The sequence below is a fragment of the Esox lucius genome, chromosome 4, assembly GCF_011004845.1.
Source record: "Esox lucius isolate fEsoLuc1 chromosome 4, fEsoLuc1.pri, whole genome shotgun sequence".
Classification (NCBI taxonomy): domain Eukaryota; kingdom Metazoa; phylum Chordata; class Actinopteri; order Esociformes; family Esocidae; genus Esox; species Esox lucius.
The window spans coordinates 9,476,950-9,499,349 of record NC_047572.1 but is presented as its reverse complement, the minus strand read 5'-3'; the positions used below and the strand labels follow the sequence as shown (position 1 = coordinate 9,499,349).

The following is a 22,400-nucleotide window of genomic DNA, read 5'->3' as shown; positions in this document are numbered from 1 at the left end:
GTGCTCTGTGAAGTGTGGGACCTTAGGTAGACAAGTGTGTGGCTTTCTAAATCATGTCCAATCAATTGAATTTGCCACAGATGGACTCCAGTCAAGTTCTAGAGACATCTCAACAATGATCAAAGGACACAGGATCCATCTGAACTCAATTTGCAGTTTTATGGCAAAGGGTCTGAAGAGTTATGCACATGAGATTTCAGTTTTTTATTTTCAGTAAGTTGGCACAGATTAAAAAATGAGTTTTTGCTTTGTCGTTATGGAGTATTGTTTGTAGATTGTGGAGAAAGGTAAGAGGTCTTAATATTTTCTGAAGACACTGTATATGTGAACATAACAAAAGTTGTATGTTTAAGTATCAGCCAGTGAAAATTCAGGTGACAGAATGCTATTTTAGCTTCTCTCATCAGATAACCTGTGTAAGCCCTATGCTAACATCAACAGATGGCAATGATTATTCCCTTTAAAAAACATTATCATCAGCCTCTTAAACTGCAAAGTCTTTGTCTCAACAAAACAACAGTATTTCTTACAAAAGGTCAACTTGCCCAGCAGAGTGCTACATGTAAACATTCAATGTTTAAATGTGTACCTCTGCTGGCCGAGTGTATCTGTACATAAATCGGTTCCATTGGTTCATGTAGATTATTTTTTTTCTCTTTGATGAAATGTGTGAATTTGAATCTGAAAATAATCACTGCCATTTGGTGATGTTAGCATAGGGCTAACATTATCAACCTTGATGCTTCAGTGTAAACTCATACTTAAAACTTTTTGTAATGTTCACAAGTATGTTCCCAATATAGTTTAGACCACACCTGCATATATGCTAACGGGTGCCTGCCAGCACACTGCCAACACTTACATTGCAAGGGCTATGATTCACACCGGCAGAGCAATATTGCTACAGTGCCTTGCGAAAGTATTCGGCCCCCTTGAACTTTTCGACCTTTTGCCACATTTCAGGCCTCAAACATAAAGATATAAAACTGGAATTTTTTGTGAAGAAACAACAACAAGTGGGACACAATTATGAAGTGGAACGAAATTCATTGGATATTTCAAACCTTTTTAACAAATAAACTATTTTGAATAATAGAAAGATTTTGACGTCACTATACCCGAAAAAGGTATTGAGGAGTCACCAATTGCACTCAAGGTTAAACCAAAATGCGGACTTGGCTTTGAACCCCAACCACAATGAATTACGATGGGCAGTAAAGACAGATGTTTTTATACATTGTCATGGCCCAACGCTTTATAAAATCTCCCAGCACACCTAAAAAAGTCCTACAGGTTTTACGGATATATCTCAGCTTTTTGTCTGCTTTCTTCAAAATACAATTATGAAAGAATATGATATCCAAGATATTAAGAGATTCATGAGTAACATTGATTAGGGTAATATGTCCCACCAGATTTAGATAACGATACTACAGACAGTAAATTAAATGAGTGAAAGAATAGTCGTGAAAACGGACTACTAAAGTAGATTTGGGATTGGGGAAATGTTAGTTCTGAGACCTTTTGGTTCAGCCCAAAGTGTGATGCACCTCATATCTCATGTATTATTATTATTATATCCCAGTATTGCTGTATTTTATGATGAACAGCATACATCTATAAAACATCCATATCATGTTATTATTATATTATATTATTATGTATATTATTATTGAGATGGTTTGGAAACATCTGGGACCATCAAGTAAAGTCCTAATGGTTGGTAAAAACACAGGTCTTAACGGACCAGGAGTAAAATAATTATGGTGTGAACAAACTTAAACTATGCATTCACCTACAAATGTCAATGTGTATGTGTGCTAAAGGTATACTTTCTTTTCCAAAATCACGTTTTCACTTGTGAAAAGTCACAGGTGAATTCATAAAAATCCTCTGGTTTTCACATGTAAAATGTTAGACATTCTGTTACACTGCCACATTCTCACTTGTGAAATATCACTGGAAATCATGTGATTTTCAACTGGTGACATCATGTGTTTTTTTTCGTAAGGGCTCGCACTGATGTGGTGGCATAGCAGAAAGATCAGAATATGCTGATCCAAGAGGTTTTGAGTTTGAATCCAAGGTGATTTATCAACATTAAATGTATATGTGGAAAATATGATGCTTTACATTATCTGTATCTTAATTATTTATTGATGTCATGTGTTTTGAAACCATGCATATTCATGTGGGAAACATCTCAGGCAAAGGGGTTTCCGAACAGCATTTTTCTTCACATCTGAAATGTCCAAATTACTGTACCCGTTTTTGCACACCAACTGTTCATGAACCACTCAATGTCACATGGGAAGTATTCTAAAACGACATTTCACATATCATTTCTAATGTTTATTCTCTTAAGAAACATTAAGAGATACATTTGAAGTGCTTATTTGAAATACGTTTGAAATTGTTTGAAATATGTTGGGGTGTCTGGATAGTGTGGACAATACATTTACAGTATATATGAATAAACCCAGAGATTGAGGCCGAAAAAATTGTGTGTCTCTGTGTGTGTGCGTGTGTGTGCTTAAATGTATGTGTGCTGCCCTTTTCCTTTCAAATGTAAAACCACCAAATCCCCTCAGTGTTGAGACGGTAACCTGCTTCCCTCGGGAGCGGGCAGCTTAACGCCACGGCAACGATGACTCACCGCCAGACGTATTCTCATTTCAGGTGTTCAGACTTACGCATACGATCGCACAAACACCCATGCAGCAGACACGCACACACACACACACACACACACACAGGAAAATGTGCTTGAGAAACACTAGGGGGGAGAAAGCTACAGTCACTTGAATACAGGGAATGCTGTCTCATGAACTATAAACGTGCATGATGTGAAATGCATTGGAAAGTAGCTGTCAGTCAAAGAGAGAAATGTTGGGAAGCTTGTGGGTAATAACGTCAGAGTAGCTTTTGTAGTCCACCTCCAACATGGTGCTGTGTTCAATAGATCGGCACTATTGAGAAGTGGTATATCCCAAACCAGTGCATTTAGACGTATGGTGTGTCTTACATAAAAAAAGGCATTGATACTTGGACTCACTGCAGCACACTGGTTTTCTTGCCACACTGGCTCAACCAACATTCCGGCAAGACGGCCGGCCTTTATACAACTGTCAAAAGCCTTTCTAATGCATAATAGATGCTTTATAGTAGTGTAAGTAAGGTGTAATTGATATGTAGATCAACCAGTGGCTCCCAGGGTTGATGGCTGTCTACCATTTAAATGTTGGACTACAAACCCATCATCACCTGAATTGTATTCTACTGGCACTTGCTTCAATGGCTGCTGCACAAACACCTTCCTCCAGGCCAAATGCCCCATGCCAGTTTTTCTATGTAATGTGCGCCTCCAAGTCCAATTTCTAGATCACCCTACTGATTGGTCCCGGAAACCAGTGGTTTGTGACAAAGTTGGTTTTTAAGATTTGTCATTACTGCTTTTAAAATGTTTACATACTGACTGCTTGAAGATCTTTTTCAAACACTGATGACACCTTGCATTCTGGCGTCACCAAAGCGACAACAGTATCAGTCGCAGACTGAAATACGTGGCAAGCAGAAGGTTTCAGTTTGCGTTCTCAGGCAACTTACTTCAAAATTTGGGCAATCTTAGCCTCAAGCACTGTCTTAGAAGACTTAAGTTCTTGAGCTTGCCACCCTGGTAATAACTGTAATCAGTATGAGTTGGATGAGTGAGCAGACTGTAAGCCTATATTCCCATGAAAGCTGTACAAACATACAGTAAATGTTTGGAAGTTTCTCTTTAGTGTGAGACTAGGACAATTGGTTGAATTTGTTTCAAGCACAAATATTTGTTTTGAATTAGATTTCTTGAAAAGAAAGGGAAGGTTGAAGGGACAAATTGTTTGCATTGCCCTCATATGAAAGTTATTTGGCCTTCTGTTGAACGTAGGACTGAACCTAGAGACTAAAGTATATTGCTAAAAATAAGGGCGTAGTGTGGTCTTATACCACAATTTTCTTTCAGCAATATGTATTCTTTCATTATGGCAGAGGTTTTTAGGAGATGGAAATGTTATTGAGATGCATATGTCTCTCTCTCTCTCTCGTACCTTCTATCTTGCCCTTTTGCTTTCTTTCTCGCTCTCTCTGCTGGGTTGCGAGCTCCAGTCTCTAAAAATGTTCTCTCTTCCTCTTTCTCGCCCTCTCTCTCTCTGTATTTCTCTCTAAGCCCATCCCCCCACAATTTGTTTTTTTCCTCTGTCCTCTCCTTTGCCTCTCTCGTTCTCATTCCAGCTTCCATCATGAAATAATATAGTTCCATACCTGCCTACTGGAGTGGTTTATTCTCCTTTTGCTGTTGTTTGCATATATTGTTTGAATTGTGACAGTTGGCAATTGTGACATTTATTATGAGCGAATAACTAGTTATAATATGGTTTATGTATAGGAATCATCAAATCACATGTCAATATGCAGTTTCAAGGTGGCTTGGTTAAATACGATCGTAGGTATGTGTTGATATCAGAATGCACCTAATAATCTAATTTAGTTTTTTCCCTTTGTTTCCATTTAGTGTTTATATTTCTATTCTACTTTCTGATTTGTTGCTCCCTTCCCGATGACCTAAAATCTCCCAATTTACACTCCTGCAATATATAACAAATGTGATGAAAGTTCCAAAACATTATGATGCAATCTTATAGCAATCGTCACTTAAAACAAAATTTGCTGTTAAATCTCACAGTAAGCCGGAATTGTGTTAAAGGATTTATGAGCAAGTATATGGTCTGTCTTTACTGCTCTTTTTCTATATATTCAATCATACCACATCAGCCAACTGAAATAAACTCAATATAACTGTTATAGTGCTTAATAATGCCCTTATTATTAATCACTATAACAACACAAGCGCTATCAGACGCTGAGACGTAGACTGCATTTAACTCTTATAATGCACCATAATGTGATCATAGCAGGCATTTATAATGTCGTAACAAACGTTAGCTGTGGCATAACAGACGCATTTATATCAGAAAAATAGAGATAAAGGCAGAATGAACTGCACTGGTCTGGTAGGTCTAAAGTCTGCGGACTCTCTCCTAAGTGTATTGAATAAAAGAGTGAGAGAGTGAAGGGGGGGGTGTGCCACACCAATGGAGGAGAGATGGTATTATTAAATAGGTGTGTTGGCGGGGGGGAGTGATGTTGATATAGAGGGGTCGAGGAAAAAACAGGGGTCCGGTGGAACTGTGATGGAGCGAGAGGGTGTCGACCCTGGCATTGGGGGGGTGTTTGGGCCGTCGGGGGAGGGGGGACGCTGAGCAGAGGGTGATTGACAGGTGGGCTGATGTGGCCTTGGCTCAGCTGCAGCACGGAGATGCTTGGTCTGTGTGATTGACAGCCGCGCGGGCCTGGGAACCACGGCGACGATGGACCTGACACACCGGCAGAGCGAGGGAGGGAGAGAGCTAGAAAATGATGGAGGCACAAAAAGAACCGGCGTGTGTGTGTGTGTGTGTTTTTGTGTGTGTGTGTTTGTGTGTGTGTGTGTGCGTGTTTGTGTGTGCGTGTGTGTGTGCGTGTTTGTGTGTGTGCGTGTGTGTGTGTGTGTGTTTGTGTGTGTGTGCGTGTGTGTGCGTGTGTGTGTGTGTTTGTGTGTGTGCGTGTGTGTGTGTGTGTGCGTGTGTTTGTGTGTGCGTGTGTGTGCGCGCGCATCTGTGTGCTTGTGCCTGTCTGTCTGTGCGTGAGAGAGTGAAATGAATCCTTTGGATGAAGACTTGTAGTAGGAGTAAGAGAAGGAGAGTGTTGCAGGAGATAGAGAGAGAAAAAGCAAGAGAAGGAGGCAGTGAGTGAACATACCCCTATCAACCGCTTTGGCAGCAGTATTCCTCCACCAACAGTCATGCCAATGAAACATATGAATTCATTTGAATAAAACGGGAGTGCAGAGTCGTGGGAGTATGACAGTGGATCATACAGCTGGGTTTGCGCTGGGGTCTAACGGAGAACGCATGTTAAACACGCAGACTGACTCGGGGTCATTTGTATCCGTGACATGGTTAGTGTCTGGAATGGGTGGACTGATTCTAGACCTGCGGTTTAGGTCGACATAATGTGCACCGCTCATTCGTGGTGGTAAACGTATTTCTTTTCGGGGCGGAAAAAAAACATCGGGCGACGGTTCTGCACCGCACTGGACCTGAGGCTGTGGGTTCGGGTCAGTTTGTTCAGCTCGGCGGGGGGGGATCCTGAGGTTTTTGGCCAGGTCGCTTCGATCAGATCAGGGTGGGAACAATTGGACGGAGGGCAACAGGAAAAGAGGGAGAACTATATCGAGGGCAACAGCTGTCATATAGGATGGGCAAGTCTCCGATCTTCCGGCTTTCTCACCACATTCTGTGCCCCGTACAAAAACCAGACCCAACAAACCCCGCTTCCCTTCCCGGCTGGGAAACAATGGCAGGCCCCTCCCCTCTCCTGGTCGTTTGCACTGCCTCTGCAAAGCAATTGTGTTTGCCGGTTTTAGATCTTCCTCTCTCTTGGCTTGGTCACATCTGTGGCAGGAGAGTTATGCGTGCGTGGGTGTCAGTGCGTGGGTTCCTTCACGCGTGTTTACTTGCTCTGTTTTGAGAAGTGAATGTCACAATGACGGCAAGAGTCAACGATTGAGAATGTTGCATATTCTGTAAATATTGGATTTGTTTTGGCTGGCGAGTCCTATTAGGTCAGCAATATGATTATAACTGTGTGTCCATGTGACAATGTCTTCATATACTCTGAACTGTCACCAGTATATGGGTGACATCAAATAGCCCTCGACATCCGAAACACACAATTTGACCTATGTTAAAAGAAAATACATACATTTCTTGTTTACGAAGGGTGCGTTGTCATGCCCCTTGTGTTTGTTTTCTTGCCCAGGAACGAAAGTTGTGAAATCAGGTTTGCTAGTGAAAAGACAAGTTCATGAAAAAATGAAGAGGAACATGCACTTTTAAACTTAGTACATTCCCGAACAGTCAACAAGCCTCGCGCTCCGAGTGAGGATTCAATACTATCAATAATAAAACACATTCTCATCTACACACGGGAGAGTGGGAGAACTCCACCTGGATTAGATAGGAGGGAACATACAACACACACACACGCACACACTCACTCTCACACAGAAGTCTATACCTATAGATAATACATGCAGGTCGAGGCAGCCAATACTAAGAATGGTGAATCCATGCCGCATTAGGCTCTTCTGCCTGCTCACTGCCCATGAAAGGTCTGACCGGCCTCACTTATGGTATTAAATGTTTATTTGGTGCTTTTTCATCGTACTCACACACACACACACACACACACACACACACATGAAAACACGCGGAGATACCCAAGCTGATCGCACAGAAGTGCACGCACTCTCTTTGACGGGGCCTGAACCCCTCCCCTTGTCTGTCTGTGACTCCTGGCGAGGCCAAATCAATGGTAATGACCGGCGCTCTGTGCTCCCGGCGTGGCCTCCGATAATCCAGACAGGATCTGAAACATGCTCTGATAGCACTCCGGCCCGGACGGTTGGCCGCTGGGCTTTCAATCACCTGCCTGGGGTGAATTCCTGCTCTCCTGAAGGCACCACCGAGGGGACAGCCACACGGGGAAGTCGAGTTGTTTAAACAAACCCAGCTGGATGACAAGATGATGTTTGTGTGTAGAAGTGCGTGTGCCCGCGTTGTGTGTGGTTGGTGTGTTTGCGTGCGTGCGTTTGTGGCGTTAATTCACCAGGGCGACGAACCGAATCTCCGTGGAGAGAGTTTGAGTCGCATCAGGGAGGAGAAACATGAATGTGATGGCGAACTGAACTTATAGCTGTGATGAAAAGTATACCCGATAATATCTTAAATGAACTCTGTGAGCGTTGGACATTATGTGCGTCATTCAGCAAATCCAGTTCCGTTTCTCATCAATTCAGCGGGTCAATTAAACGTTTTTCTCATTAAAAGCCCTGCATGCGTTCACTCACCACAAACACCCAGTCAGTATATTTGAAAGCAACTTTTTCTCAGAACCTCGGTTTCTAAACCACGAGTGTTGGTTCCAGAATAAGGGCTAGTTTTAGGACTCAGGCAGCAGTGGTGGTGGTAGTGGAGCTGGTGGTTGTAGCCCAAGGGGCTGTCGGTGCGTGCTCCAGCCGCCCCAAGGGGCCCTGTTCTGGGTCTGGTGGGGGCAGAGACAGAGAGGACCAGCCTGGAGCAGCCCCTCCTGAATTATGGATAGAGGGGAAGAGGACTGGCCTCCAGGGGATATATCCCTCCCCCTTCTCCCTCCGTCTCTTTCTCCAGTCCCTCCTCCACCTCCTCCTCTTCTCACCCCCACCTCCCTGCGGCATTCAGGCGTGGCGGAGGGTTGGATGAGGGTGACTGGAGATGCTTCTCCCTCTCTTTCCCTCTCTCTCTTTCTCTCTCAGTCTCTCTGTCTATCCCTTTCTCTCTTTCTCTGACTGTTTCTCTCTCGGTTTCTCGCTCTCTCTGTGTCTCGCAAAGGCTTGCTTTCTCTGTCTTTCTAACTCCTTCTCGCTCTCGCTCTCTCTCTCTCTCTCTCTGTCTGTTCATAGCCGAGGAAGTAAAATAATTGCTCTTTCCAACACTAAGGGTTGTATTTAATCAAAAGCAGAATCCAGATGCTTAGGAAGGGAGGCAGGAGAGAGGTCTTCCATGACTGTGGAAATGAATCTTTCATCAATATCATGTTGAGTTTCTTTTTGCATCAATCAAAAAAGATTTTAGATAATGAAATCCTTAGGTTGGTTTACAGCACTGGAGGAATGTCCACACTGTTATTAAGCAAAAGTGGTAGTCAAATATGAAGACATTGCATATAATTTAAAGATTTGAAACATTTCTTATTTTACCATTGATAACTGCGTTGGTTATTGATTTCATTTTCAAGAAGATTACAAAAATATGATCTCTTATGTTGATAATAACATTATGTGATAACTTATGGGTTTTTAAGAAACAAAATCACACAACACAATATCTTTCCAAAATGTTTAAAAAAAAAAAAGTATATGTATATATATGTGTTTGTGATCGTTTGAACAGCACCTGTTTGCTTGGATTTGTCCTATAGTTGGGGCCAAAAGTATTGGCACCTTTTCACTGGCAGTGAGTGAACATACCCCTATCAACTGCTTTGGCAGACGTATTCCACCACACTTTCACTTTCTTCAGATAAATCACAATTTTCTCTATAAATATGTCGACATTTCACAACTAATATTACAGAACCTTTTTTGATTTGGCATTGACAAAATTATTGTCCACTTAGAGAGACTCTTTGGTGGTACAGCATTTGCCAAAAATAACTGGAATCAATTCTTATACCCATGGATGAGCTTCCTGCACCTCTGGGCTAACAGTTTGGCCCACTCTTCTAGTGCAAACAACTCCTGTTCTCACAGATTTCAAGGGTGCCTCCCAATTACTGGTTTCAGATTCAACCCCCTTTCACAGAGTGTCAACGGATGGTGTGAGTTGATATTGTCGTACCCTGTGTCTGAAAGTCAGCTTGAATATGTGTGACAGTTGGTGGAGGTGCTTTCTCAACCATTTGAACAATCAGTGGCTACAATCTTCTGTCAAGTGGTCACTTTCGGCCCCATCCAGGGAGGTTGACTACAGTGGAATGGGCCCTAAACGTCTTGGTAGCATTACATACAGTAACAACAAGACAAGCTCTCCAGAGATAGTCTTATACCCATGAGATTGTCTCTGCTTAGCTACAATCTTGTGTCTTACAATTCTCTGGTTTTCTTTCTTTTCTCAATGCTTATGAAAGTACATAAAGTGACACAAAACAAGGGGATGTGTCATTTGCTCTATTCAAAGTGGTTGAATGAGCGATTTTCATATTGCAGACACCTGCAACTCCCCACAGGTTCACATGAAAGTAAAATAGAATCACCTTGAGATCAAATTATAATTCAAATTACTTCTATTAGGTGCAAATAATATTGTCTGGGTAATTTTAGGACTCCTTTTTGGAATAAGCTAAGATTTAGGAAATTACTCTACATTTATTCACTTTGTGTTGTATTATGAAAACATATTATGAAAATCTACCTTTTTATTTGACCTCCAATAGATAACAGACATTTTTAACAACATCACATATTTCTTTCATGCTTTGGCCTTGGTAGATTCACTCTAGCCATTTTTTTGTCTGTGTCGAAATACAAAAAAATACACAGTTTGAGTGATTGAAAATAGCAAACCACAATAGCTGAATGCTGAAAGCAAGTTTAAAAATGTTTACAGTTGGCGCTTCAATTTTGTTACTGCTCTCTAAAATGTGCCAAACATTTTAATGATGCTCCTTCGCTAATGTGTTTTGACAATTGTGTTAGGATCTTAATGAATTTGCTAATTGCCACTATCTGAGTGGGTTTAGGAGAAGTGTTTGCCACACAAAGAAGCAGACCGAGAGTGGTACAATTCACGAGAGACGAAAATGGGAAAAAAGGAGAAAGAGATCAAGGAGAAGGGGTAGAGAGAGTAAGATGGAGGGGGAGAGAGGAAAGAGAGGGAAATAGAATGAGAAAGAAGTGAGGAATAGAGAAAAAGGGAGAGAAGTGAGAGGGAGAGAGAAAGAACACAGAGAGTTGAGAAAGAAGGAGAGCACAGAGATTGAATTAAAGTTGTATGACTTATTAATATTTCATGTTCTGGGCAGTGATTCCCACATTCTAGCAGTGTATGTGTGTGAGTGTGTGCATGTATGTGTGTGAGTGTGTGCATGTATGCGTGTGTCTACTGGTGAAAATGTGCACATTCTTATGTGTGTGTGCACGGCTGCTTGCATGAAGTTTTTTGGTTCCTCTTCCTGAACTAAATTCCATCTATATCGACATGATTTCAGCTACTAACAAGGCACTATTACTTTTCATACTGTTGTTTTAATGTGAATACTGGCATATTTATACCAGCCTTCATAATATCTTTACGTGTACTTCAAACTTATACAATTTTGCTTCGGGTCCCATGTTACTACAGGTTTTTCTTCCTGTACAGTGGTCTAGTTACTGTAAATCTCATTGGGACTACTGTAAAAAGAGCTGTAGGCCTATAAAATATACACTCATAAAAATGATACGTTCAGTTTGATTATCTTGATTAAAGTCAGCTGTTATGAGATATGGTCCCTTTCTCTCGACGGACCTTAACCGTTGTCCCAATGGTGACAGGTTATTGTGGCCTATACAAATTCCACTGTCAGAGTGATTGCTCACCTAATTAACAAAATGTCACATTGGTTTCCTTTACCTGTCCTGACAGCAATCTGCGCTTTGTTGTCTACCTTAATCTGAAGGGGACTGTTGACTTTTTCCTTCCGTACATATACGTACCTGTACGTCACACCCAATATCTCACACATTACTAGCCTGAGTTTTGGGTGAGTGATACATCTTGCCATAGAATTGTGGTGTTTACAAAAGTATGTTGTTTGGCCAGATTGTGGCGCTATAACAAGGAATTGGTTATGTTAACTTTTCAAAGTCACGGGACTCAACATTATTTTCACCTGGCTCTCGTAACTAAATTTGGTAGGTAGGTCCTTAGGTCTCGTTAGCCCATGCGATATCTCACAACAACTGGTGTGGTTTTGACTCAACATTGAATCATGTATATTTTTTTAAATTATGATACATTTTTTATTGTCTTTATTCCGAGTTGAAAGGGCTAATGACTGAATCTGTTTTTGAAATTAGTCATATTAGATCAGTGTCTAACACAAACTATGAGACAGGTATACTTTTAACCAAAAATAACCTTATTTTGATAGATTTTACATCCATTGTTACTTAAAAAATATATGATGAAAAGATGTTTTGGGGAGTATGCCCAGACCCCCAAAACGAGGCTTAGCCCCCCCATCCATTATTTTCTAGTGACGTCCCTGCTATCAGTACCAGGACCTGAATGGGATTCGTGTCATAAATGCAGGGAAACAGAAGCATTATTTTCTGTCAGACATTGTTGCTAGATTGGCATAGGACACTGAAAGAAATATCAAATGTACTCATACTGAACAGACTTTGTTTCCAGATGATCATGAATAACAAACAGCTATCAGCCGATTAGCATTGTCAGTTATACAGCAGCTACTACACTGAGTAAAATGTACTTACTTCTACTGAGTTGTGTGATTGTCAAACGTAGCCATCTCTTAGGAATGAACAAACTGTACACTCTGGATAAGTCTCTGCTACATGATTAAAATGTAAAATGTTATGTTATCTTAAGGACTATTGCTCCTGGAGATACAGTCTAAAAAGTCGGGTCAATAGTATGACCAGTTTGTTTTGTTAAGTTGGCTAGCACCGATCTCATCAGTCATTAATCACACTTTCCAAAACGATCAATACATCAATCATTTTTTTCCACTGTATCTGGGATTCAATATCTTGTTTTAGTGCCGTTGTCGATATGCTGTTACTTTGAACTTTCATAACATGAGGACCATTGATTCCATGGCGAACATTTGGAAAATGTTGCCTTAATGTTAGATTTCTATCCTTAACATCAACTTCAACTTGCACAAAGGCCTTTTAGTTAAATATGCAGTCCTGGCAGCTAATAAAACATGCTTGTGATACTCTATAGAGTTGTCTCCCATTTCTGCCTTACTCTCATTTCCATGCGTCCCTGTCTGCAGTGCGGAAAGCTGCATTTGCTGCATAATCGCCCACTGAGTATCTCTCTACTTTCTCGCCTTTTTCCCTTTTTAATTTGCCCTGATTCTGTGGGATTCTGCTCCTATGCATTTTCTGTCTAATCATCCTCTTTCTGTCCATGCTGCTGCGGTTCACAGTAATGACATGATCACTGCTGAACATCCTGAAACTAAAGTGATGTCCAGTCAGGTTTATGATATTTGATATACAGTAACTGTTAACTGGGTACAAATCTGAATTTTAAAATACTATATTGCTCAGCTATTTCACATGGCCATTGGTGCATTTTATTTAATGGCAAAATTTTAGTTATTGACTACAAATTTACCAGGAACAAAACAAAATATACTGTATACAAAGACAATGAACTAAAATTGGAGACAGCGTAAAATGTCAACGTGTAAACATTTTCGTACTTCCCCTTTAAATGTCAAAGGCGAACTAATTGCAGGTACTGCAATCTGGTGGTCTAAGCACATACTCATCCCTTGAGAGAAGGGAACAATCCCACCTCAACCGTCCCAATTTCTCTGTCCTTTTTGCCTTGTTTAGCTAGTGTTTTCAAAAAATTACCAAAAATGTAGCAACAGGTGATTTTTTTTCGATACTTTGGCAGACTGTGTCAACTTCAGAAATATGTTGAATGGATCAATAATAGTTCTAGGAAGTTTTACCTATCAGATTCAGCTGTTGCCACCTGTACTCAATGAGTAGTTGTTGGTAAATGGTGGACTTTTAATGTTCATTTTCTGATAACCCTTTATTTAACCAGGAGATCCAATTGATATAAGGCAACAGCAAACATGCTGAACCCCATGATAGAGGCATCAGCCCCCATGGATTAACACTTTTCGGTTAATGTGTGTAAATGTTTGCAATTGTAAATGATGGATAGTCATTTTGGTCCCAAAGGAGTGGCAATTTATGTGGTTTATTTTATGTAATCCTGCACACCACATAAACTCTCACCAAATGTAGAATTACTTGACAGAACTTGTCATGATTAAGCAGTGTATATCATTTGTAACGGTTATTTTTATTTTTTATAAAATGGCAGTAGCAGTCTGCTACAGAATGTACCTAGACAGCACATGCATATGCCGCTAAATGTGAAATTAAAGGGCCAGATGCTCTATTAAAGGGGAATTACACTTAAAAATATAGTGTTTTTTTACAAGTTTTCTCATTCAGTAATTGTAATAAAACCCCAAACCATAACAAAAATCTAAGACCAAAAGAAATCTAACAGTACGTCATTATGGAAAATATCTAACTGAATACATCGTTCCCCCCTTACTTTTATGATCCTATATTTTGCAGGAAGTTTGGCGGTAGGCATAATGCAGTACTTTCTCTTTTGCACTAAGGTCCTGGGGAAAAGTTACTGGGAGAGAAAAGAAGAATATGCCTATTTTAAAGCTATTAAAATGACGAGCTTGATGCATGTTTCAGTTAGTGAAAGTAGAGAAACCTAGGATGAGCTATCTATCCTTTATTCAACCAAGAGATTTAATTGATACAAATGTGGGTGTGCCTCTGTGTGGTCACATGACATGCTTCAAGGACATGCCTTAATGCATTGTTCTATTTTTTGTCTTTCTCCTTTCCACCAACCCACTTCCCTCCTACGAGTTTCCACACACACACACACACACACACACACACACACACATCACCTTAACCACCTACCACAAACATATACCCTAAACCCATCCCCCACCACACAAACATACACACCCACACAACCCCCTCCTCCTGCCACACACAAACATAGAGACACAGGCGCAGTCTACATGCAAGCATGTGCTCACTAGATGTAGTGCAAAGGCAGCCCGGCGGCCCCCTTCTTCCAGACGCCCCTCTTTCGCTAGAAGCTCGGAAACTGTTTCTCGCACGTCATTTTGGCTCGGGCTTCTGGCAGCGGTCCTGAGGACTCGCGAGGGAAACAATCCCACAAAGTGGCATGAATTAATGTGGCTAATTAACACGGCGTTAATTATTTGTAAATTGCGTGTTTGGGTACACATTCCTTGAGAGGCATATGTTGCTCGTCGTGTTTGCCCAAACAAGAGACGCCTAATCCCGTCTCTTGAGTGTGAAAACGGGCCAATCACCGTGGTGTTGAGGAAGAGCGAGGGAAACGAGAATGAGAGAGAATGAGAAGGAGAGCGCCAAAGAGAGAAAGCGAAGGAGACAGGGAGGAAAGCGAGAGAGAGGAAGAGAGAGACAGAGAGAGTGTGAGAAAGAGAGATAAACAGCCTGGGAAAGAATAGACATGTTCAACAGAAATGAGAGTTTGTTTGCGAGCTGGAGGTTTCCATTACAGTACTATGTAGTGCTGTTAATTGTAAGTGGGAATCATCTGAATAACCTTGGGGCTTGTAAGAGACTCACCATGTCCCAGACCCATTACTTTTTAATAGTAACAAAAAGAAATATAAACACAAACACACAGCCTAACTCTGTTGTCACTCCCAACCCACTATACCCCAACATCGTAATGCCATTGCCTTAAAGGGACAGTACTACCAAAATTACACAAATACACATGACAGGGATTATTTTTTCTCCTTTTCTCTATCCCTGTCTTTCTTTCCCTCTTACTCATCTTTTCTCTTCATCTGTCTTTCTATCCACTTTCTCTGTTTCACTCTCTCCCCTAACATGAACTGATTTTACACATATAAGTGCATGGACATTTTGATGGGAAACCTGGGATGTTTATTTAGGCTCACTACAAATGAAATATTCAAGTTTTAATGGCTCAAATTGTTTCATTATGCACCAGCATAAGGAAACCAATGGGTAAGGAAACCAATGTGAAATTTTGTGGCATTCGGGTGAACTATTAAGATATCTCTTCGCACCCCTCCTCAAAATGACGTAGGGGAAAACTGGACTATGGAGCTTGAAATTGCACATTATTAACCAGGCCTGCTATTACAAGCTCTCTATCAGCATGTCTTGGGTGTATTTGCACCTGGGTTATTTTGCTGGATATGTTTTGGTCGAAGCTTCTCATGCAAAGCCTCTACAGCACTGAAGTCACTGGCTTGATCAGGTGTGCGAGAAGCATGTCTGTGTATCTTTTTTCCCTCTCCTATCTCATGTCTTTCTCTCTCCTCTCTCTTTCTCTGACTTCTCCATCTCTTTGGTCATTTTTTTTTCTTTCATTCTACTGTTTTCTCCTTTGATTATCTTTGCCTATTTTGTTATTTATTTGTCTTCTGTTCCCCTCTTTCTACCTCTTTCTCTTCTTCTCTCTCTGACGCTTTCTCTCCATCTCTTCCCCCCCCCTCTCCATCTATATCTCCCTCTATTCTACTTCTTTTAGTCTCTCTCTCTCTGTCTGTCCCTGTCTTTCACTCTCCATCTGTCTCCATCTCTCGTTCCCTCTCTCAGCGCATTAGCAGTCCTCTCCCCTCCTAGTGCTCACTTTGTTTTTCAACCAAGGGGGAGCGCGTCATTTATACACACAACGGCTGGGGCCTGCAGCTCTTCCCTCCCTCCCTCCAGCCCCTACTCACCCTCCCCCCATCCATCCTCTAGCCAATTGCTCACACACTGCCAAACATTTTATGTGTTTATTTAGTCATGCCCGACTTTATCGAATTTGAAAGAACACACCAGTCACGGGTACTTCCCTTTTCTAGCTCTCTCGCCCTCTCTCTCTCTCTCTCTCTCTCTCTCTCTCTCATTCACTCTCTCCAATGCTCCCTCCCTGCACAGTCATACTGTATGTCTCAGCCACTACTGTCTTTGGGGGGGTGGGGGGTTCTAAATGACGTTTTATTTCTCTGGCTTTGTTCCCTCGGTGGAACAGTGGAACATAATTCCACCAAACAGAGTGTTGACTGTAAGATGGATTATTTCTTCTCGGAATCAGGAGCCATGCTGGATAACGTAGCGGCCCATTTTGCCGGCAATGCTATAATGATGAATATTCGACATGAGGGAAATGTAGAGTACCACAAGCTTGTTTCACAGAGGCAAAGTGAGAATAACGGATTTTCAACAGGTGGTGCTTCTTTTGATAAAAAAAAACAAGCTCCTTTTATTCTATGTATTTTCTGTTTGTAGGTCTTTTTGTCTTCCAATATGGCTGCTCTGGAACAAAAACACAAACAAAAACTATGATTATTCATTTTTTTAGGCTGTCCTACAATTGTGTTTCATATTTCAGCCTTTTTGTTTTCTGCTCTTTCAAAACGCATATAATCAGTCTGATTATTCCCTCTATTACAGTGTGCTGTGTTCTTGTATGTATTTCTTCTTCCCTGGTTACGAATTCACCACACTGACATAAAATTATAATGTGATAGAGATATCTTTTCTGTTTTGCATAATGTCACAGTGTATCCAAAAAGCAGAATCCTTTTAAATCATCTATTGTATACCTTTTAACAGAAATCTAGCCTACAGAGAAGAGAATAAAAAAGAAGATATAACAAGAAAGCCCCAGGCCAAAAGACACTGACATACTTTTTCTTTTTTCATAGCTCTCTCTCTCTCTCTCTCTCTCGCTCTCTCTCTCTCTCTCTCTTGTTTTTGTCAAACATAAATTCACGCCGTTCCTCCTCTTAGAGTTCGTTTAGCGTTCTCTAGTAACCTTTCACAGCCTTCCTTTCTGACCTGATTATCCAAGTTCTACTAAATAGGCAAACAACTGAAGGAACCTGTATTTTGCTCAAATCAAATGGTTTATCTTATACTGTGTGGATGCTTCACAAATAGGCAAACAGTTTAGCAATGGCTTAAACCAGATAGCATAAATGGTGTACCACTTTCCTTTATTGGTCTTTTCTAGTGCTTACAGCTACCCACACATTACCATGGCTAGCCAATACCTTTCCTTGATTATTGAACTAGAGTTTCCATCCTATGTTTCCTTCTTTTTCCCACAGACAACCTTCACTTTATATTTCCATATTTCAATTATTAATACAACCCCACCTTTATCTCTGTTTTGCAGCTATTGGACGAACGCTTATCCCGCGCTACTTCAGCACAGTGTTCGAGGGTGGTGTCACTGACCTGTACTACGTCCTCAAACACTCCAAGGAGTCCTTCCACAACTCCTGCATTACCGTGGACTGTGATCAGTGCACCATGGTCACGCAGCATGGGAAACCAATGTTTACAAAGGTAAACTCTGACCTCCGGACAGAAACCTGAATTAAAATCGTTCATCATTTATGAGGCAATAACTCGCCATGTGTACAGCACCCATAACAGGAAGCCACATTTTTTTTTCTGGGGATTTTACAAATTAGGTGGTTATACGTCAAAGATCAGCTTGGTCTTTTGATACCTTTCTAATGTATTTTATTTACTTCTGGGGACCAAGACACTGGAATGAAAATGCAAACGTTCGGTGTCATTTAGAAAAGTTCCATGTAAAGAACAGTTTGTAACTATCTGCGTAGGCTACGGCCTAAGGCAAACCTGTGTAGCTGTGTACCCTCGGAAGCTCGACATATATGGGAGACTTGTCAGGGAATATGCTCTGGAGCTTAGCTTTGGACTAGTGTAGTTTATGCAGGGCCGGCTCCAGGAATAAGTGACATAAGCGGTCGCTAGGGAGCCCCCTCCTATTTGGGGAGAGGGGGCCCCACGTTTTCTCAGGGACCCAAAATGGTTAGAGCTGGCTGAGTCTATGTATCTCAAACTGTATGAGACAAAATCTAGAGTTTATTGAGAAGGTATGAATGTATTTCAAGCCATCTAACCAATCTGACATTGTAACGAGGGGAAGTGAGGACAACCGAACAAAAAGGAGAAGACAAAAAGCAATCAACGGATATCATTTTATCAATAACAGGTAGGCAAAAGCCTACCTATAACGAAGCACAAACAACAATCCACAGTGGGTACAAACAAGGGAGCAACTTAAAAGTGTCCTTGGTGATTGGTAACAGGGAACAGGTGTGCAGGAGTGGGGTGCATTCAGAACGACTGCTGGTGGTGCCGACCGGCGGTTAGTACACCGGTGGTTAGTTCACCTGCGGTTAGTACACCGGTGGTTAGTACACCGGTGGTTAGTACACCTGCGTTTAGTACACCTGCGGTTAGTACACCTGCGGTTAGTACACCGGTGGTTAGTACACCAGTGGTTAGTACACCAGTGGTTAGTACACCTGCGTTTAGTTCACCTGCGGTTAGTACACCAGTGGTTAGTACACCAGTGGTTAGTACACCTGCGTTTAGTTCACCTGCGGTTAGTACACCGGTGGTTAGTACACCGGTGGTTAGTACACCTGCGTTTAGTACACCTGCGGTTAGTACACCGGCGGTTAGTACACCAGTGGTTAGTACACCAGTGGTTAGTTCACCTGCGGTTAGTACAGCTGCGGTTAGTACACCGGTGGTTAGTACACCGGTGGTTAGTACACCTGCGTTTAGTACACCTGCGGTTAGTACACTGGCGGTTAGTACACCAGTGGTTAGTACACCGGTGGTTAGTTCACCTGCGGTTAGTACAGCTGCGGTTAGTACACCGGTGGTTAGTACACCGGTTGTTAGTACACCTGTGTTTAGTACACAGGTTAGGCAGAGCGCAGGAAGGGAGGATCTGGAGCGGACCGGATTGGTGACATTAGGGACATTTTACATACATATTCTGTAACCTTCATGCATATTCTGTACCCATGCCATATTTCTTCAGGTTTTTGGGACTCTACTCAAAGCTGAAGAGATAAAAGTATTTTTAGTGTGGAGAATCAAGCAATGTTTGATTCCGATGGCCAATTTTGTTAGAATAATTTTTTCTAACTGTCTTTTTTTAAACCGGGTCTCATCTTAGTGAGGCTAGCTAGAGGGACTTTTTCTACACACCTTGATTTTGCAGCTCACACCAGATACCTGCACAATATCTATTACCCAAAATCCAGTGATATCCTAATCCTAATCACCATGGTTATAGTGTGCATACAACCAAATTCAGTTGAAAACGTAATCATAAAACAGAAACAGCTGAAGTGCAGTAAAACAGTTCACACACAAACAGGGTAAACAAAACATTTTCTCAACCGCCCCATTTAAACTTTAACAAAATCGGGAAGGGTAAAATGAATTCATTAAAATAAATTCCACTAACAGAGCACGTTCCGGGAGCTCCCATCCAGGCTTCTGGCACTGGAGCACTGAATCTCAATCAGCTCTCTGCCTCGTTCCGTCTTCCCCCTCCCTCCACCCCTCCACCCCCTCCAATTCTCATCCCTGGAGAAATCATTCCAGGCTGCTTCTTTATCCTGTAGGGAAAAGGCCCAGTGAACCCGCTGGGAGTAATCTGGATGTGTAAAACCTGTGTGTGTGTGTGTGTGTGTGTGTGTGTGTGTGTCTGCGTGTGCGTGCATGTGTGTTTGTGTGTCTGTGTGTGTGCAGGCGTGTGTGTTGGCGTGTGTTTGGTAATAAGTGTCTGTGCTTGTGTGGGTATTTAGGTGTGGCGGGAGTATTGGTTTTTGGACGAAGGTACCCCCTGTTGTACCTCTATGTTATCCCAGAAGCTCCATTCAATACCCAGCAGGTTCCACTATACCTGGGCTCTTTGAATGTAGCACTGGGGCCAAGGACCTCGTTACTGTAGCCCAGTGGGACATTACTACCTGTGGGGGGAAAAGAATGGGGGGAGGGTTATATGGATGTAGCATTGTAGCATTGTGGCCAAGGACCTTGTTACTGTAGCCCAGCGGGCCTTCACTACATGCAGGGACAGAAGAATGAGGTTGGGATTCTGTGGATGTAGCATTTTAGCATTGGGGCCAATGCACTTGTTACTGTAGCTGAGTGGACCTTCCCTACCCAGAGGGATTGTAGAAAAAGAATCAGGCTAGTTTCTCAGCCAGTGATATTATCTCTTTCAGTTGATTTCTCATTTGTTTATTTAACTGTTTTGGCTGAAGGCAATTTGTTTTTAATTGATAATGGTGATGAATTGATTATGCTGATGAATTGCGACATAATAACAGTGTAATAATGTGTTTTTAATGTCATTAAGGCCTTATAGATAATGCATGTATATGATTATGTATTATAATGTAAGTGTTAATGCTTTGTTCCACTCACATTCAATAATGTACACCTTTCAATCATGCTGATATTTAAACCTAATCCATTATGAATAAGGCTGTAGGCCTGCAAAGGGGCTACATAAAGAAAAGAATGCTGTCTCACAAGGAAGTGGTGATGCTGTGTAACTCTCTGGTTCTAGAATTTGTGGTTGAGATTCCTTGACCAAAACAAATGTTCTGAAGATTTATTACAGGCATCTTAAATCAATGGTGATTCTCTGTGGGGGCAGTACTTTTTCATGGACTGTGTTTTTATTCAGCTACTTCTACTTTTCATACAGGCGTGTGAAGTGTGATTTTTTTTGTGAAGTGTGGCATTGTAAGAGTAGAGATTGTTCTTCAAGGTGACAGCATAGAAAATATTTTAACTGAATCTAGAATATTGATTGGCTGAAAGTTGTGGTATATTTATGCAATAAGGCATGAGGTGTGTGGTATATGTCCCATATGCCGTGTCTAAGAGCTGTTCTTAGGCACAACACCTTGTGGAGTGCCTGGAGACGGCGCTTACTGAGGTGCCTTGTTGCTGTTATAAACTGGTTACCAAAACAGTAAGAGCGGTAAAAAAGGATGTCATGTCATACCTGTGGTATATCATCTATTATAGACCAGGTGGTTTAAATCCTGGATGCTGATTGGCTGTTAGTCATGAGTCTGTATACTGCTGGTATGACTTTACATCACTTATTTGCCTTGGTATCCGGTTTATAAGAGCAGTTACGCATCTCATATTGCCAATTTACCATGGTTACTCCGCAATGCATTGTGCTTAAGAACAGCTTTTAGTCGTGGTATATTGGCTATATACCACACCCTCTCATACCTCATTGCTTTCATATATCATGGCTTTCAGCCAATCAGCATTCAGGAATCGAAACACACACTTTTTAATTGGCTGTATACATCACAATTTTATACTGTTATAATTGCATTTGTGGTATATTGCCAACATACCTCAGTTAAGGGCTGTATCCAGGAACTCTGGATGTGACATGGCTAAGAATAGCTCTTCATTGCTGCATATTGGCCAGAGACCACAAACCCTCATGCCTTATTGCTTAGGACAACCGATAAATAATCTCAACTGTGGAGGTTTAGTTGTCAATTGTTTGTCAAATTGTTTGTCAAACGTTAAATGTAGGTTGTTTATTTTATACAATATTTCTGTCAATTTACATGACCTCTTTTTGCTTACAGCCTTTTTAACCTACTTAATACATTTTATAGCCATTAGCTGTAGATCCATCTTTTTCAGGCTGTTTAGTCCATCTTACTAAATAATCTGCAGCTTTCCGGTGCTTCATATGCATTTGCCGAACTCAGTCTATGCTCTACTAGTAGAGAACAGGCTACTGTGATCAATGGTGCTTGTTTCAAAAAGTTTTATCAAAGCTGAAAAAATATTAATGTCATTGAACCAAATATAATAATAAAGTATGGTGTCACTTTAAAACAAAACAACAAATGAAATCAAATATAATTGTGAATGATAATTACTCAACTTGCAATTCTGCATAGTTATTGCATATGCATAGTTATTCTGCATAAACACCTCATTCATAATTGTCACAGGAATGTGCATGTAGAGTAACATTTCCCAATCTAGATGTCACAAACCTAAGTGGGGT

At 41.3% G+C, this 22,400-nt stretch overlaps 1 protein-coding gene across 5 annotated transcripts in view; it reads left to right on the top strand.

The window, feature by feature from the left end:
- Positions 1-22,400, top strand: part of ldb2a (LIM domain binding 2a) — a 75,305-nt gene that overhangs the window by 29,605 nt on the left and 23,300 nt on the right. For all 5 annotated transcript variants that reach the window (XM_010897194.4, XM_020045229.3, XM_010897192.4 and 2 more), the window contains exon 3: positions 17,676-17,848. In XM_010897194.4, the coding sequence (XP_010895496.1) occupies positions 17,676-17,848 (173 nt within the window). The remainder of the gene's footprint in view (positions 1-17,675; positions 17,849-22,400) is intronic.